This window comes from Eurosta solidaginis, chromosome 1 (assembly GCF_040869045.1).
Source record: "Eurosta solidaginis isolate ZX-2024a chromosome 1, ASM4086904v1, whole genome shotgun sequence".
Taxonomy (NCBI): domain Eukaryota; kingdom Metazoa; phylum Arthropoda; class Insecta; order Diptera; family Tephritidae; genus Eurosta; species Eurosta solidaginis.
The window spans coordinates 394,598,303-394,615,240 of NC_090319.1; the positions used below are offsets into that span (position 1 = coordinate 394,598,303).

General features: G+C 36.4%; 1 protein-coding gene across 1 annotated transcript in view; it reads left to right on the forward strand.

Annotated features, from left to right (window-relative positions):
* LOC137238536 (acyl-CoA Delta-9 desaturase) overlaps positions 1 to 15,912 on the forward strand; it is a 39,516-nt gene extending 23,604 nt beyond the window's left edge. Inside the window, exons 2-4 of the mRNA XM_067763650.1 lie at positions 11,162 to 11,292; positions 14,471 to 14,862; positions 14,976 to 15,912. Of these exons, the coding sequence (XP_067619751.1) occupies positions 11,162 to 11,292; positions 14,471 to 14,862; positions 14,976 to 15,372 (920 nt within the window). The 3' untranslated portion in view covers positions 15,373 to 15,912. The remainder of the gene's footprint in view (positions 1 to 11,161; positions 11,293 to 14,470; positions 14,863 to 14,975) is intronic.
* Positions 15,913 to 16,938: the final 1,026 nt, after the last annotated feature.

Below are 16,938 nucleotides of genomic sequence, written 5' to 3' on the forward strand. Positions count from 1 at the left end.
TTTTATAAGAGCCAAGTGATGCGTAAAAGCGTAGCTCCTACAAACAAAAGTAATCGAACTACGCCCATTCACAGACGCACACATTTCAACTTACAGCCTTTACCTTTGTTCACTTCAAATATGTAATTATGAAATGATGCAACAACAATCTTCCCGTCATCATTACTATCGGTTGCACCATTGACGATATGTCCATGTGTGTGTGTACATTTTGTGCTCTTGACAGCAATTTGTTGGTCAAATTAATTGATTTGCTCGTAGCAAAATTGTGTCACTTTGGATACTGGGCACTCATTCCCGTACAAACCATTTTGGCTTCAATTTCTCTTGTTTACTTTTTACTTCTTTTGGTTTTGTTCTGTTTTTTTACCTTTGTTTTCATTTTAAGGTTTTGTTTGGTTTCTTTCTTATTCTCTTTACAATGTCATCGAAAATGAAATAAACGAATTCAGCAAAAACGTGTCTGCTAAATAAAAAACGACGTAGCAGCTATGCGAGGTCTTCGATTTACTACAAACTTAAATTAATTTCACGAGAAATTATTATTTTTTATTTTTGTATTTTGGTAAATTAACCCAAGAATGTCGATTGCTTGTTACCCAGTTTTGGCAGTGTGTCGCAATTTTGAAAATTACAAATTGTATTCCAGTTGCATTAAAATTACAAAAAACTTGTCTTGAGAAATTATTTTAAGTCAAAAGGTTTAACAGGGATTCATTACATCTTATGAGACCTGTTTACTTAAGACTAGAATTTGGCTCGAATTAATATCATACATAGTAACAATAAATTGTAGTCAAGGCGGCAGAGGATTTCTATTGGAACTAAAACGGTCCATATTATTGTTTTATGAAATTCTAAAATTAACCTGAAATGTTGAATAAAGACCCAGAAGTACGCAGATAACTTCGCTCTACCGGTTGTTGTTGTTGTTGTAGCAATGCTCGCCCCACCTAATAGCCGCGACCGATCACAAATTGTCATCAATATCCTCTAACGGGAGTCCAAGGAAACTTGCCGTTTCAACAGGGGTGGACCATAAGGAAAGGGGTGTTAGAGGCGTTGGTTCCACATTACAATTAAAGAGATGGTTGGTGTCATGTGGGGACACATTGCAAGCAGGGCATACATTTTGTATGTCGGGGTTGATTCTGGATAGGTAAGAGTTTAACCTGTTACAGTATCCAGAACGAAGTTGAGCAAGAGTGACACGCGTTTCCCTGGCGAGTATGCGTTCCTCTTCTGCGAGTTCTGGATATTTTTCTTCAAGTACTGGATTCACCGGGCAATTCCCGACGTAAAGGTCCGACGCCTGTCTATGGAGTTCACCAAGGACCTGCTTGTGTTTTTCCGCTTCATACGGCTGGGTTCTCAGGTGCCGTATTTCCTCAAAATGCTTACGGAGATGACTCCTTAGGCCCCTAGGCGGTGCTGGTTCGTCAATCAGATGTCTGTTGGGATGCCCAGGTTTCTGGGTATTCAACAGAAACTGTTTGGTCAGCATCTCATTTCTCTCCCTGATGGGGAGTATTCTCGCCTCATTATGCAGATGGTGTTCTGGGGACATAAGAAGACAGCCCGTGGCGATTCTGAGAGCAGTATTTTGGCAGGCCTGTAGTTTCTTCCAGTGGGTGGTTTTTAGGCTTGGCGACCATATGGGTGACGCGTAGCACGTAATCGGCTGGCTAATTGCTTTGTATGTGGTCAAGAGCGTTTCTTTATCTTTTCCCCAGGTACTGCCAGCAAGGGATTTGAGGATTTTATTACGGCTCTGAATTCTTGGAACAATTGCGGTTGCGTGCGCACCAAAATGTAGATCCTGATCAAACGTCACACCCAAGATTTTGGGGTGTAGGACAGTCGGTAGCGTAGTGCCATCGACGTGGATGTTCAATATTGTCGACATTTGGGGCGTCCATGTTGTAAATAAGGTCGCGGAAGATTTAGTCGGTGACAATGACAGGTTTCGCGAGGCGAAAAAACTGGAGAGATCAGGGAGATAGCCGTTTATTTTATTGCATAGCTCATCGATCTTTGGGCCTGGGCCTGTGGCCATTATTGTGCAGTCATCGGCGTAGGAAACGATTGTGACTCCTTCCGGTGGTGAAGGTAGCTTAGATATGTAGAAATTAAACAAAAGCGGGGATAGGACACCACCCTGTGGCACCCCTTGTTTAATTCTCCTTTGTTTTGATGTTTCGTTTCTGAATTGCACCGATGCCTGCCGACCACCCAGATAATTTGCGGTCCACCTTTTAAGACATGGGGGAAGGGTAGACCCTTCCAGGTCTTCCAGTAACGAGCCATGGTTGACCGTATCAAAAGCTTTTGATAGGTCTAACGCTACGAGTACTGTTCTATGGTGGGGATATTGATTCAAACCGCAATTTATCTGGGTGCTAATGACATTTAGCGCGGAGGTAGTGCTATGGAGTTTTCTGAAGCCATGCTGATGAGGGGCTAGCTGCAAATGTGCTTGGAAATGAGGGAGCAAAATGGCTTCAAGCGTCTTTGCCACTGGCGATAGGAGAGATATCGGACGATATGACTCACCTACGTTAGCTGGTTTCCCAGGCTTTAGTAGCGGGACCACCTTGGCCATTTTCCATTTCTCGGGTATGACAAAGGTGGAAAGAGACAGGTTGAAGACATGCGCTAAATATTTGAAACCCTCTTTCCCTAGGTTTTTAAGCATCGGCATGGCTATGCCGTCTGGGCCCACTGCTTTGGATGGTTTAGCGCGACCAATGGCGTCCTCAACCTCTCTAGCGGTGATGGTAATTGGTGACGCGCTGAGTTTGTGTTTATGTGCACGTCTATTGGCTCTCCGTCTATCTTTGTCGACCGTAGGATGCATTATATATTGTCGGCAGAAAGCGCTCGCGCATTTTTTCGCATCCGACAGCACCTTATCGCCAAAGGCGATGGAAACTTTGTCTTTGTGCTTAGTCGGATTCGATAGGGACTTTACGGTGGACCAAAGTTTACCTACACCGGTAGAGAGGTTACAACCTCTTAGGTGCTCTTCCCATTTCGCCCGCTTGTGTTCGTCCACAAGCAATCTGATGCGTTGGTTTATATCCCTTATTTGGGGGTCGCCTGGATCAAGCTGTCTTATAAGGTCGCGTTCCCTCGCTAAGCTCGCGGCCTCCGCCGGGAAGTGAGGCCGGTTTTCGGGAATTCTCCCGGCGGGAATGAAATGTGCCGAGGCGGATTCAATGACCTTACGGAAGGCACGCTCCCCTTGGCGGGCATCAGTCGGGATAGGGAGGGCAGCAAAGCTGCTGTCTGTTGCAGATTTATATTCTTCCCACTTTCCTTTTTTGAAGTTTATGAAAGTGCGTTTTTCGGTGACGATGAAGTCGGCGGTACGCTCGAACGAAATAAGTATGGGCAGGTGGTCGGATGCCAATGTTACCATCGGCTGCCAGTTGACGCAGTTTACGAGGTCTGCGCTCACGATTGAGATATCTGGCGAGCTATGACAGCTTCCTACCATACGTGTGGGGGCGTCTCCGTTAATTGTGCAGAACGTCGTTTCGTCTATTTGATCCGCCAACATCTCACCCCTACTGTCCGCGCGCAAGTTTGAATGCCATAGGTCGTGAGGGGCATTGAAATCGCCTAAGATAATGCGATTGTTGCCAGTGAGTAAGGCCTCGATATTAGGGCGGTATCCACTGGGGCAACAGGTGACAGGAGGGATGTAGATGTTGATGATTTCTAGATTTGCATCGCCTGACCGGACAGATAGGCCTTGACGTTCTAAGACATTGTCACTGCCGTCGATGCCAGGATCAAATATATGATATTGCACAGAGTGGTGTATAATAAACGCGAGGCCGCCTCCATTTCCGCTCTCGCGGTCTTTCCTGTGGACATTATAACCAGAGCAGGTCTGCAATGCAGATCTTGCTGTGAGTTTAGTCTCTTGAATCGCAGCAATGCGGATGTTGTGCCGCTTCATGAAATCGACTATCTCCGTAATCTTCCCAGTTAGCCCATTACAGTTGAACTGCAGAATTCTGAAGTGCATGAGGGGTGACGCCGCCACTCTAGGGGTAAGTGAGGGGTGACTACGCCTAGGTTGTGGAAGGCCAGGACGCAATTGCTGTTCTGGCCTTGGGACTGGGCGCCCTTGGGCAAGCATTGGGGTACCCGGATGATTTGGGTTTGCGACCTGGCAACATGGCGCGATGAAACCCGTCGAGGGGTTGCCGTCGCGGAGACCAGAACATCTAGGAAAGTGGCACCACCCAAGGCAGGAGCTGCATTGAGCGGATGTCGCAAACCTATATATTCTGTGCTGGCAGACGGTGCAAACGGAGGCAGGGACTAAGAGTCTGTTTCCCTGACCTGCACGATTGCTGCCAGAAAAGAGGGGAGGAGAAGAATACGGGGGCAGGGGCTGATGCTCAGCATTGCTACCAGCTCTACTACGAAGGTAGTAGTTATGAGTGGTATCAGCTGTTTGAGTTGTTGGCGCCGTGGGGCGCGAGCAGCAGCGGGTAGTTAGTCGGGTCGTTTCGGACAACAGCTATCTGCTCACCGGTTACAGATCCACCGGTAATTTCGACCTTAATAAATAACCATACCATATGTTCAAATCATTGTTGGGGGAAGTGCACTAAATTTTAATTGAATTACACTGTATTTGAAAAATTTGAGTGCACATATTTTTCTTCTAGCTTAGTGATAGTGCTGCTGCTACGACTGAACAAAATTATTGCAGTCATTTTATTTTTTCACTACCACTCTGCTGAGTGAAAAAAATTGAATGGAAGTTTTTAATGCCTACACTCAACTGAGTGAAGAAAAATGTTTGTTCACTAAGCTGAAGCTGATAATATTTTCACTACCAGGTTCTAAAATTCAGTGAACGAATTTTCAGCTTCACTGAGGCTGATTTTTTTAGCATTACAACTCAACTGTGGGTAAAGGCTGGTGCATTAATGCACCAGTTCCCAACCCTAGTTCCAAGAATATCTACACTTTTCGCTTAGTTTTATATTCTACATAGAGAACAAAAATTTGCAAAGGTTTGAGACACTTTTAATACTCATCGCAAACTCAGGTTTACTCAAACTCTTCTCAGGTGTTTATTTACAACTTAAGTAGAAGTTAAAAAGTTCATATTTGAATTCCTTCAAATTCCAGTCATGTTTTAGATGAATATCAAATATCATTTTTATGGGATATTTTTGCCCGTCTTATGCGTTTAAGAAATTAGTTCAATGTATGGTTTGTTTAAAAGGAGATACAGTAATCTCCTATTCGAATCTTAAATAACTAACTTAAAAACAAAAAAAGAAAATTTTGGCTGTATTTGTAAGGATGGAAACAAAAAAAAAAAATAATTTTTCCCGAGACCCTCTCGAATTTAGATGCGGTCTTCCGCGAAATTTTTTTCGATCCATTGCAACGCACATATGTATTACATTTAAGTACATATACATATGTACATATATAAATGTAGGTGCGGCCTTATAATATTACAAACGCGTACAGTTACACGAGCTTGCTGTATTGATGAGATATGCAGGCCAAAGTTAAACTTTAAAGATACCAGATTCCTTTGTTTTGTCATAAGCATGCTTATTTCGAACTTTAACGGTAATAACAAAAGAATATAATTTTGTTAATGAAAATATGTACCTCCTCCTATAACGTTACTTCTAACACGCAAGGCATATCTGTCAATGTTTGAAAATTTTTAAAGGAAATTTGAGAATGAGTGGCGTAGCCTGAGTTCTCCGAGAGGGATGGGCATTATTTTTTAGAGTTAAATTGAAATGGAGGCCCACATCAGCACATTTATAAATCTGCCATACATAAGGAAACAGCAAATACTTGACGCTAATTATTTGCGAGGAGATTTAAGCCGAGCTTCTTTTCTAATTTGCGTGTTCCCTTACATATATGCAAATCTGAAACCCTGGATTATCTCTGGATTCGCCTCTCGTGCCAATAGTGTCCTGACTATTTTATACTCTCACCCCAAAATTAATACCACACTCTAGTTCTTATTTCGTCATGTTTCAAATTTTATTTTACAAAAGTAATGGCAATCTTGCTCTCAAATCGCCCTTTAGTCTCGCTAAGAAGTATGCGTCAAAGCAGAGTCATCGGTAGCTTGAAGCAGCAGCTCTTGTCTTTACCTGACAACTTGCATTGTATGCTGTGGCTAACTAACTGCATGTTTGTATATATGTACGTCCATACATACATACATAAGTACTGGTGAATCCATTAGTTACGTCTGCATCTGTAGATGAAGCAAATAAAACAATGAATCAATTTATTCAAAAACTCAATATATTGTCTTTTTTAAGATCATTACGTTTTTGATTTTCGGTCACAATTAATTCTTTTTATTTATTTTTTTGTTGGTTGACATTGAGACAGTGAAAAAGTGCGTAAGAAATCAGTCAAAACAGTTTCGATGCACTTCATGCGTTTAGCCTCAATGGTCAGCCTCACGTGCGAAGCGTATGAATGCGTGTTGTTGTTATTACATGTACATATGTATGTAGGTAATAAAAAACGGTTTGTGTATTTGTATTTGAGGTGATATGTTTTCAGAAATACGATCGAACGTTTCACATGAACCAATGCAGCTAACTTAAAATTTCCGTTTGGTGCTTGAAATTTTTAACTGAATTTAATGTTTGTTTATTTTTAAACCAAATAAAAAGTGGATAAAACATTTTTAAGCACTTCCTTTATATAAATGGACCAGCAGAAACGAAAAATGTATCTTTAAACCAAAACATAATCTTGTTGAACTTTGATATTCGAATTTTAACATAACCGTCGTACGTATTTTTATGGGGAAAAAAATTACAAAGGTGGAGCGCAAAGTACCGGACTTTGGTAAAGATTATATCGAAAGCCTTTTATTGCACTCCACCTTTATATATGTGTTCCTCATAAAACTTATACAGTGATTGTGTTAAAATATTTTAATATCATTGTTTAAAGAGACATTTTTCGTTTCTTCTGGTCCATTTATATAAAGGACGTGCTGAAAATTTGTTATCGTCTTCTTATTTTCTTCTTTTGTTGCATTGTCAAGGTGACCCGAACTAAAAGCCAGTCATATAAGCAGTTATTCATATACATATGTAGATAAGCAACGTTTTCAAGTTCGGACGCTTTTTGGAATTTTCACGACCCTTGAACCGCCTAGCAAAGTTTTTTTCTCACGTCAAGTTGTCATCGGGTTCCGATGTGTGTTCCAAATTTTAAGACTCTGGCTCTTCGGGAAGTTACTCAAAATGGATTGCAAGAGTCTCCAGTTTTACAAACTTGCTGTCTTAAGTATATATGCATACCCATGAATAATCATGTGGTTGCGCGAAAATTTTATTGGTTTTCGTTTTTATTATCTACTTTGGGTTAAAGCGTTGCGCTTCATTGGAGTTTTGATGCTGTCTTTGTTTGAAGTCACTTAAGTTGATCAATATCCATTTTGTACGTTTCTAAATGTACATACACATATTTACATATATGCGTAAATGTTGATAATAATTAAAATGTTATGTTAAACTTTTTTGTTTATATTGCTATTTACATACATGGTGAGGTTAAAGATATGCAGTTCAAATGAATTTGCTTGTTTACTACATATTTTGAGAACATTGAAATATTATATTAAGAACAAGTATTTTCGATTTGCGATTGAATTTTGGTGTTATAAAAAGCTTTGTAAATTTATTTTCTATTGTTGGCCGTTCATATGTACATACGTGCTTTGTTATTTCCTCGCATATGAAAAATGTATGTATACAAATATAATTCAGCAGTCTGGCTAATACCATGTTCAAACAGAAAATTAAATTGAGTCAATTTCGATTTAAATTGAGTGGATGTTCATACAACTCAATTTAGCTTACACAATAGTAGTTTGACAGGTGGTGGCGTTTTTAATTTAAATATATTTTTGTGAAAAATAATAATAATTTTAAAAATATGGAAAATTCTAAACGTGTGTTGTTATTTAAAGCCACAGAATGCAGTTTGGATTCGCGGTTGGCTTTTAAAATTTTAAATTTACTCACCATTTAGGTTGTTCGCCGTCATTTTTAACAAAATATTGATTTATTTTATTTTTATTCGACGTTTTGTGACTTTGACATTTGGGTTTTTTCGTAAAACTGACGTTTAACTGATTTACAAGGTTGCATTTGCAGTTTGAAACAATTTATTACACAATTTTTTTAAATTGGCAATTTGTTATTACAATTTATTATATGATAAATTGTGTATAAATTGCCCATATGGTATAAATTGCCATTTGGTGTGTTTTTGTACATAGTATAATATTGTCAAATAATTTATTTATTTTTTAAAGATTCCAAAGAATTTTCTTTAAAAAAATGATTGGAATTTTTTAACGCCTTTCACTCATGGCAGTAGATCACCATACAAATAATGCGAGAGCATGACAGAGATACCTGTTTTTTAGCTCGACATTTTTTTAGAGGTCGGGCTACTCGAAAAGCTAGGAAGAAGAGGAACACGTTGCTGAAAAACATCGGCAACACTTTCCTAACCCACAGGCGCTAAGCGCAGCTATTAGCCCAAGGGTGCTAAGTTTCAAAAGAATCAAAAACTTCCCAAAATGGTTAACAAATGTCAAATATTGAATCCGCCAGCTCAACTTTTGAAAATCTGAGATTGGATTCGTAATCAGCGACATCATAAATCCCCTTGTGCCGAACTTGAACCAAAGACATTAAATAATCTTGCCGTTTGGTTTTTAGTTTCCCCGTTTTAATCCAAAGCAAAAACGGGTAGCTTTATTGCAAAATTAGTTTTTAAATAAAAAGCGCATCTATTTTTTATGGCAAGGAACAATATTTCGGGGTAAAGTTTATGAATGAAATGATTTTTTTGGTTTAATCTAACAAACACTAAAAAAATTTTTGAGTGGATTGGTTTAAAGAAAAACTGAAAAAAACATCGTCTTTGATCGTAAACAATTGATTTATGCGCTAAGCCCGGAAAGAAGTCAGGAAAGAAACGTGTGGGCAGTTTAGGCAGAAACAAATTGCACAGGAGTTTATAGCTCGATTCTGAGCCATAATACGTAGTATTGACTATAAAATGTTTGTGACAGCTTTATGGAATTCAAAGAAGGCAAATTCGTTCCATGTTGTAGATAGTAAAATAATTTGTACAAAGTGTCAAAAAAAGAGTTTCTATTTCGATACCAATTGATTGTAGTGGAATTAATAACGAACAAAGTTAAGTTTTTAATTTTTTGTCTACATTATGGAAAACTTTTAAATAATTAATAATATTTCAGGACCTGCATGAACCGGATTTTGAACTTATTTGTATTTGTTGTATTTTGTTCAATTTATTGAAGTATGTAGGTATGTTTGCAAAAAGTGACACATAACATCAACGTCCCTAAAAAATTACCATTATAGGTGAATACTCAACAAAATTTTATATTCTGTTCTCTTTATAAGTCTTATTGAATAGCCAAATTAGTAATAGCCAAAAAGTTTAATTTAAAAAAACTAGTTTTCTCTTAAAAGAGATAAGATCATGAATCAACAAGAACAATTTTGATAGGGAAATCCCCTGCATGTGGGTATAAACAATTACATATATATACCTTGAAGTGTATAAGCCTGCTTACTAACATGATATATATATATTTAATATTTGGCATGACAAACTATAAACGATTTGCATTTTTCATTGAAAGCATAGGAAATAAACTCATTATAAAGTGTTTTTTTTATTGTTTGCCTTTCGCCAATGTTAGGCATTACAGTTTTGCCTGGTTCGCTATCGAGCTGCATGAAAAAGTAATTTTTGGCCAAATGGGACTTACCAGGTTTCCACACTAATCCGACGATATTATAAAAACAATGAATTGTTTTTGTTTGAGGAATCTGAAAAATAAAAACGTGAAATAAGGGGAAATACATTTAGGTATAAATACATTTAGGTATGCTATTATTTGTTCATATTTGTATCTATGTACATATATGAGGATGCATCACCAAAATTATTGCTATCGAAACCCATATTTGGTAACACAGGAAGGGCAAACCTCCATTGAGTTGGACTAAAAGGTAAAGGAAGTATTGATCTTCTTTGGTGCTTCTAATTGGATGAAGTTATCGCGTAGAACTGATGCCTGGCCTGAAGTGCTACACAATCGACAATGTCAAAAAATTTTTGTATTTACATTGAGCGGATATATCTCTGTAAATGAGTGCTCCTATAAGTCGTAAAGATAAGCATCATATTAAACACGATGGAAGCAAATTAAAAAATGCGTTTCCAATTTTCGCATTCCTATTCATTCAAAAACAAATTTCGGAATTTGCGTAACTTTTAATGATTTATATATGTCAGCTTTAGTTAGATGGCGTGTCAATGAACAATTAAATATTTATCGAGATACATACATATCTATGTATATATGCAGACGACCTGTTTTTTTTTTTAATAAATCAAACAAAGACGAAAAAAAATTTTGGTAAACAAATTTGCCACGCGATATGCCCTCGTATTGGTCGATCTTGGGTACATACAAATGTTTTATAATGCTTTTGCTTTACCAATCACTCTATGTTATCAACCAGTTTGAGTTATTTGCCAAGTTCGATATAGTCATAATTAAATATTAATTTAATAAAACAATAAAAAAATTAACTTTGTTAAAATGATCGCTTTGAAGGTTCGTTTCTCACTTCGTGAATGAACATAAAACCCATAAGAGTGCAAATCAAAATATAAAATATGAATATTTTATGTTCTTTTAAACTGTTACTAAGATCCTAATATATCACTAAATTTGTCATCTTGTTCTATAAATAAGTCAATATTCCACCCATCAGTTTTCAGAGTTAAACTTTAAATCTACCAATATTTAGATTCAATAATATTTCCACTTGCTACCGAGAAAGGACTTGGTCCTTGAGAAAGGTATTCAGCATTTAGATTTATTTAGTATTTTATGTTATTGTAAGTAAGCCTTAGTAGGTTTACCCTAATTGGAAGGAACTTTTTTAAATACAAAAAAAAAAAAAAAAAAAACAATCATCTAGATATAAAACTAAGCAAAATTACAAACTAAACCCTAAACTAAGTTTAAAGTTGTGAGATTTTTATGTTTGTTTTTTTTTTTTTTCAGCTTTCTTCATGGGTGGAGTTGCTGGTTTTGGCGTAACTGCTGGTGCCCATCGGTTCTGGACACATCGCTCTTTCAAGGCCAATGTGCCGCTGCGTTCCATATTAATGATTTGCTTCTCTATTGCTGGACAGGTAATTATTCTATAAATTAATCGTTCATATTTCCTATACCTATGCTATATTTTGATTGGGTGTGGCAACCTAACAAATATATGAAATATAAAATATATATCTTTATAGGAATCAACAAAGCAATGAGAGGTTTATTATAAAATGTGTTGCATATTTTACTGCAGTAAATATCGCCTTTTATATATTTTGAACCTGTGGCGACCTTTAAAATTTCACAAAATTTTTGCTCTCTAAAATATAATTTACCCCTTTTTCACTTAGTTATATTTAGGCTGAATACTGAAAAATGAAAATTACCATAATTAAGAGATTTGACCAACAGATACAAACCCAGGATTAACTATGTAGATCTAAATTTCTTATCCAAAGTAGAAATTACCACTCCCATATGATGTAATAATTTTACATAAAGAAATATACTGACTTATTTCAGTAACCTCTGCACTATTGTATGAAAAATAGGAAAACGGCTGTAAATTTATCCGAAATCCTAAGATTTTATGTTCAAACACCTTCTTTTATACTCAGTTATATCGATATATTTTAATAATCTTGTATTTTGTAAAATAGTTCACCTTATAAGCTAATAACTATAGATCAACATGTCGTATTCAAAATTATATAGAAAACTGTCAATGACCTGAGAAGTAATACATTGTTCTTACTATGAATCTTCACATGCTGTACTTTAGTCAAACGGTTATATGAATTCGGTCATTACTTTAGGCAGTTCAAAGATTCTTGACATTTTTAAGAACCATAGCAACGGCTATTTCTCCCATTTTAGCTATTTAAAATTACAGGGTTTCCAACTCTTGGACTTCGAAAAAATCAATTAGTGTTTCTCATTTATATCACTCTTGTTTAAATGTGAACACTTTTAACCAAAAACTTGGTAAATTGCATAGTTCTTCACATAAATATATTTTGTTGTTTTACTCTCAAGTAATTAACGTTATTTAATAGTTCATTACATTAACCATGCATCTTATTAATGATAATTATCATATCTTTCTTTAAAATCTTCATCAACAATTTGCAAATGTTATGAAAAGATTGAGCCTCCCACTCAATCGAAGTTCAATTGTAATTGTTATTGTAATTTGTTTGAGACAAGCCTATGAATTGATACTAATAAAACAAAACTTTGGTGTTGTGAAGCGACTACACCCATCAAAAACTGGCATAAACGGTTGTAAGTAATGAGGAATACTGTAGTGGAATTCACTGACTTTTTTAACCACATTTGCCGTCGCTTTATTTGCGAATCGATAACTATAGCGATTTCGTTATTCAGTAACTATTTTGTATCGATATTTGTTTATCGACGATCAGGTGTGTTGTTAAATAAACGGCAAGTAAATTGGCTGTGTTAAAAATCATGAAATTAATATTTCTGGTAAATTTAGTTAAAAAAGAAAATCGGGACTTTAATTAAATACTTTCAAACACGAAAAGCTGCGTTATTTACAAATCAAATGGCATTTGAGTACTTGGCGTACGTTTTATCGCAAGATGAACAATTCGTTCCACTTTTTGTCGCATCCGGCTTTTCCATGCAGCTTTAAAAACCTAGATCCCGCTAATCCTGTGGAGTTTCCATCAAATAGTCCACCATCTGACTTAGCTGCTCTGCTGCGTTATGGCTTCTTTGAGTGCTATTACTTGTTGACGCCATTCTATTTTAATGTGAGGAGTTGATTATGTCGAGAAATATGAAAGAAATACCCCATTTCCGCATTTACTTACCTTTTGTTAAAATTGCAATAATTACTTTGAAAAGCAGTTAGTATACGAAACTTATTTATTTTTGGCATTCTTTTTGTGATTTTCGCATTTTTTAGGTTTCGTTAAGCTGCTCCTTTCTACTATTAAAACGAAATTTAGATATCAACTATTTCGAGTCGTTAAAACTAAGTTAGTAAATACTACAATCGACAAGGCAAGCGACAAAATCGTTAATTAAGATCTCGACAAATCGCATCGGTATAAGTTAGTGAATTCCACTACTGGTCTCATTCTTGACAGATCACCCTTAGAATAAGCTACAAATAAGCCAAGGTAAATGAAAACAAAAAATAAACGTTGCCCAACCTTAAACGGTAGACATGATAAATAAAACCTAACAGTCCATACATTGTCGCAATATTTTTAAGGAAACTGGACTTGGAACTTTATTTAAGATATTTCGATAGTTAACATTTGTGAAATTGATGAAAATTGCTTGCAAGAATTACAGATAATATGTACATTTTTATTTATTTTACTCAATGCCTTACCTTACTACAACGCCTTATGTAAGCCTTTTTTTGTTTGGTGCGTAAACCTTATAACAAGGTTGTTATTCTTTATATAAATAAAAAAAAAAAATGTAAGGCGCGATAACCTCCGAAGAGATCTAAGGCCTGATGACATAAGTACAGAAAAATAAGAAGCATTATAAAAAATACGCCATACAAATAATATTCCTTATAGAATTAAAGCCTGCTGCCATAAGTCTTTTGGCAATCTGAAATAAGCCTTCTATAGGGCTCAAATTTTTTGTTGGGCATGTACACATAAACCTATCTACATATGGATACGTGGATATGTTATTTCCATATGTGCAAAATATCTTAAGTGCCTAGCTATCGACGGTGATTGGGGTCAATTGTTTGGCGGAGATTGCAATTGAGTCTGTACAAAAACGCAAAATTGTTTCACAATCGAAAAAAAGTATTACAATAGTTAACTGTTTTACATAAATGGAGTTTTTAAGGAAAGTAAATTGTAACTGTTTATTTGTAAAAAAAAACCGCCAATATTGTAATGGCTTTTACCAATATTTGTGAGTTTAAAAATATCAAAGATTTCTTATTTCCAAGATCCAATACATAATTGTGTAGTTAGGCTATTTTAAACTAAAGTTTACAATTACTTGTCGAACACAAGCGAGAATTTCGAGGCTCGCGAAATCGAAGTCTTCGCTTCTCGCGATATTATTGAATCTCGAAATACTCGTTAACCTCACGATACTCAATTTAGTGTCTACGTGGGCAAAGTTATATGTATTATTCCTTCAAACTATCGCTTATGTTCGATAAAAAATCATGAGCTCTATGCAATATTTCCAATACAGGCGAAAAAGATTGCTCTTGAACTCTAATTAGTTTTTGTTTATCCATGTCATGTATTTCAGAACACTCTGTACGATTGGGTGCGTGATCATCGTGTACACCACAAATATTCTGAAACTGATGCGGATCCCCACAATTCCAATCGTGGCTTCTTCTTTGCGCATGTTGGATGGCTAATGATGTTGAAACATCCAGAGGTCTTACGTCGCGGTCGCCAGTTGGACATGAGCGACGTTATGAGTGATCCGGTTGTACAATTTCATCAGAAATATTTCATACCATTAAAAATTATGTTATGCTTCATTTTACCCACCATGGTGCCCATTTACTTCTGGGGTGAAGAATTGAAGATGGCATTCATTACTCAATGCCTATTTCGTTATGTCTGCAGCTTGAACTTTACATGGTCGGTAAATAGTGCAGCTCACATGTGGGGAACCCGTCCCTATGATAAGTAAGTAATTCACTTATTTTTATATTTTGTTATTACTATCCGTGATCTAGAAAATTAGTTTTTAATTATTTACACCAATGTACATAAGTGTCATTTGTTTTTCGTTTATATAGGCGCATCAGACCAAGTGAGAACATTTACGTATCCATAATTGCTATGGGCGAGGGTTGGCACAACTATCATCACGTCTTCCCTTGGGACTATAAAGCAGCTGAGCTTGGTGATTATCTTGGAAATTTCACTACCATGGTCCTAGACGCCTTCCATCGTATTGGCTGGGCTTGGGATATGAAGGAACCGTCCAAAGATTTGGTACGTCGCGTTATTGAGAAGTACGGTGATGGTACACATACATCGAACGATAAGACAGCGCATACTACATCAGTTGGTAATTATCATTATTCGGAGGTTCCCGATCCCGAATTCGAGAATTCTGATGCTGAATCTAGTAGCACAGAAAGCACTAAACTAGATGAGAATGATAATTTGAAGAAGAAAGTGCAGACGTAAAACATAATTAGTAGATGTCAGTTTGACAGGTTATATAGTGATTTGGCTGAGGTGAGCGGATGACGTCGGGCTCTTAAAAATATAGACGTGTGGCTGGCTGGCTGTTTGTTTATTGCATAAATATATTTTTATAGATACATATTAAGTCATGTGTATGCTATTTAAATAAAAATTTAGATACAAGTTTTATTTACTAAAAAGGAATATATAATAATGTTATATATGCGGGTATGCGGACTTAAGATAATACGTGCACAGTTATGGAAGTACATAATTTTAGTATGTAAAAACTTTTATTTAATAAGCTCTATTGTACTATGCAAATAGAAACACACACACACACAAATTCTTGTAAATGGATTAGTTTTGCAAGAAAAGAACTAAAATTATTATTACATTTAAGTTGAATGAAGCTTTGATTAAACCGCTTTTTTGCCGAAAAATGTTTTAGAATTAATTTTATTTTTATAAATTTTGTGCACCGAAAATTTATTTTATAATAAAAAGATACATATATTCGAAACCAAAACATAAAATAAATTTGTGAACTTTTTATTAAAAAAAATCGCGCGTTTTAACCCGAGGTAAGTAAGGCTGCCTTTTTTAATATTTCCTGCCCAATAAGACGTGGTTCATAGGAGTCACTCTCACAACGAATTACACGAAATATGAGCCAAATCCATTTAAGACATCACATAGTATATGATCTAATATTAAATTTAGACTGCGCCATTCGTGCACATCGGTATTTTCAGTACCTACCTCCCTAATATCATAAACGCAGTGCAAGTGTACGTTAGTTCATGACCAAAATACATTCCACATACACATAAAAAAATGTTGGTGTCAAAGTTGCACTAATATCCCCAAGAACTGCTAAAAAACCTAAATTAAAAATAATAATAATAATAAAGTTGATGTTGCTTCGGTGGTGACTTGAACTAAGGACCGTATGTGTGAAGGCGGATCACGCCACCACAACACCACGGCAACTTGCTGTTCACATCTGGTATTACTCAATACAACGAGCAAAAACCTTGACAACAAATTAGTCTTAATACTGCATTTCACTTTTTTCTGTATGTGGATTAAGTGCTATGTGAGATTATAGCCCTAAAACTGCCTGGTTATTCATACCCTGAAAAGAATCGCACTATTTCCGAACTAGCGCAAAACTATTGCGTTTAAAGACGTTACTAGCTCTAGTTCTGTCCAGTAATAGAACCTTTAGAAAAAGTATCGATACCGGTAACCAAAAAAAAAATGTAAGGCGCTATAACCTCCGAAGAGATCTAAGGGCGAGCTTCTCTTCCAATTTGCGTCGTGCTCCTCTTGATTTCCCCTACAAATTGGCCGGCCTGATCTGCCTAGCAAATGCCGTCGGAGTCGGCATAAAACATGTGGGACCTACATGTTTTATGCCGACTCCGACGGCATCTGCTAGGCAGATCAGTTTTCACTGAGAGATTTTTATGGAAGAAATACACCCGGATCGCTTGCCAAACACTGCAGAGGGGCGACCCCGCTAGAAAAATTTTCTTCTAATTGAAAAACCTTATTTCTAAA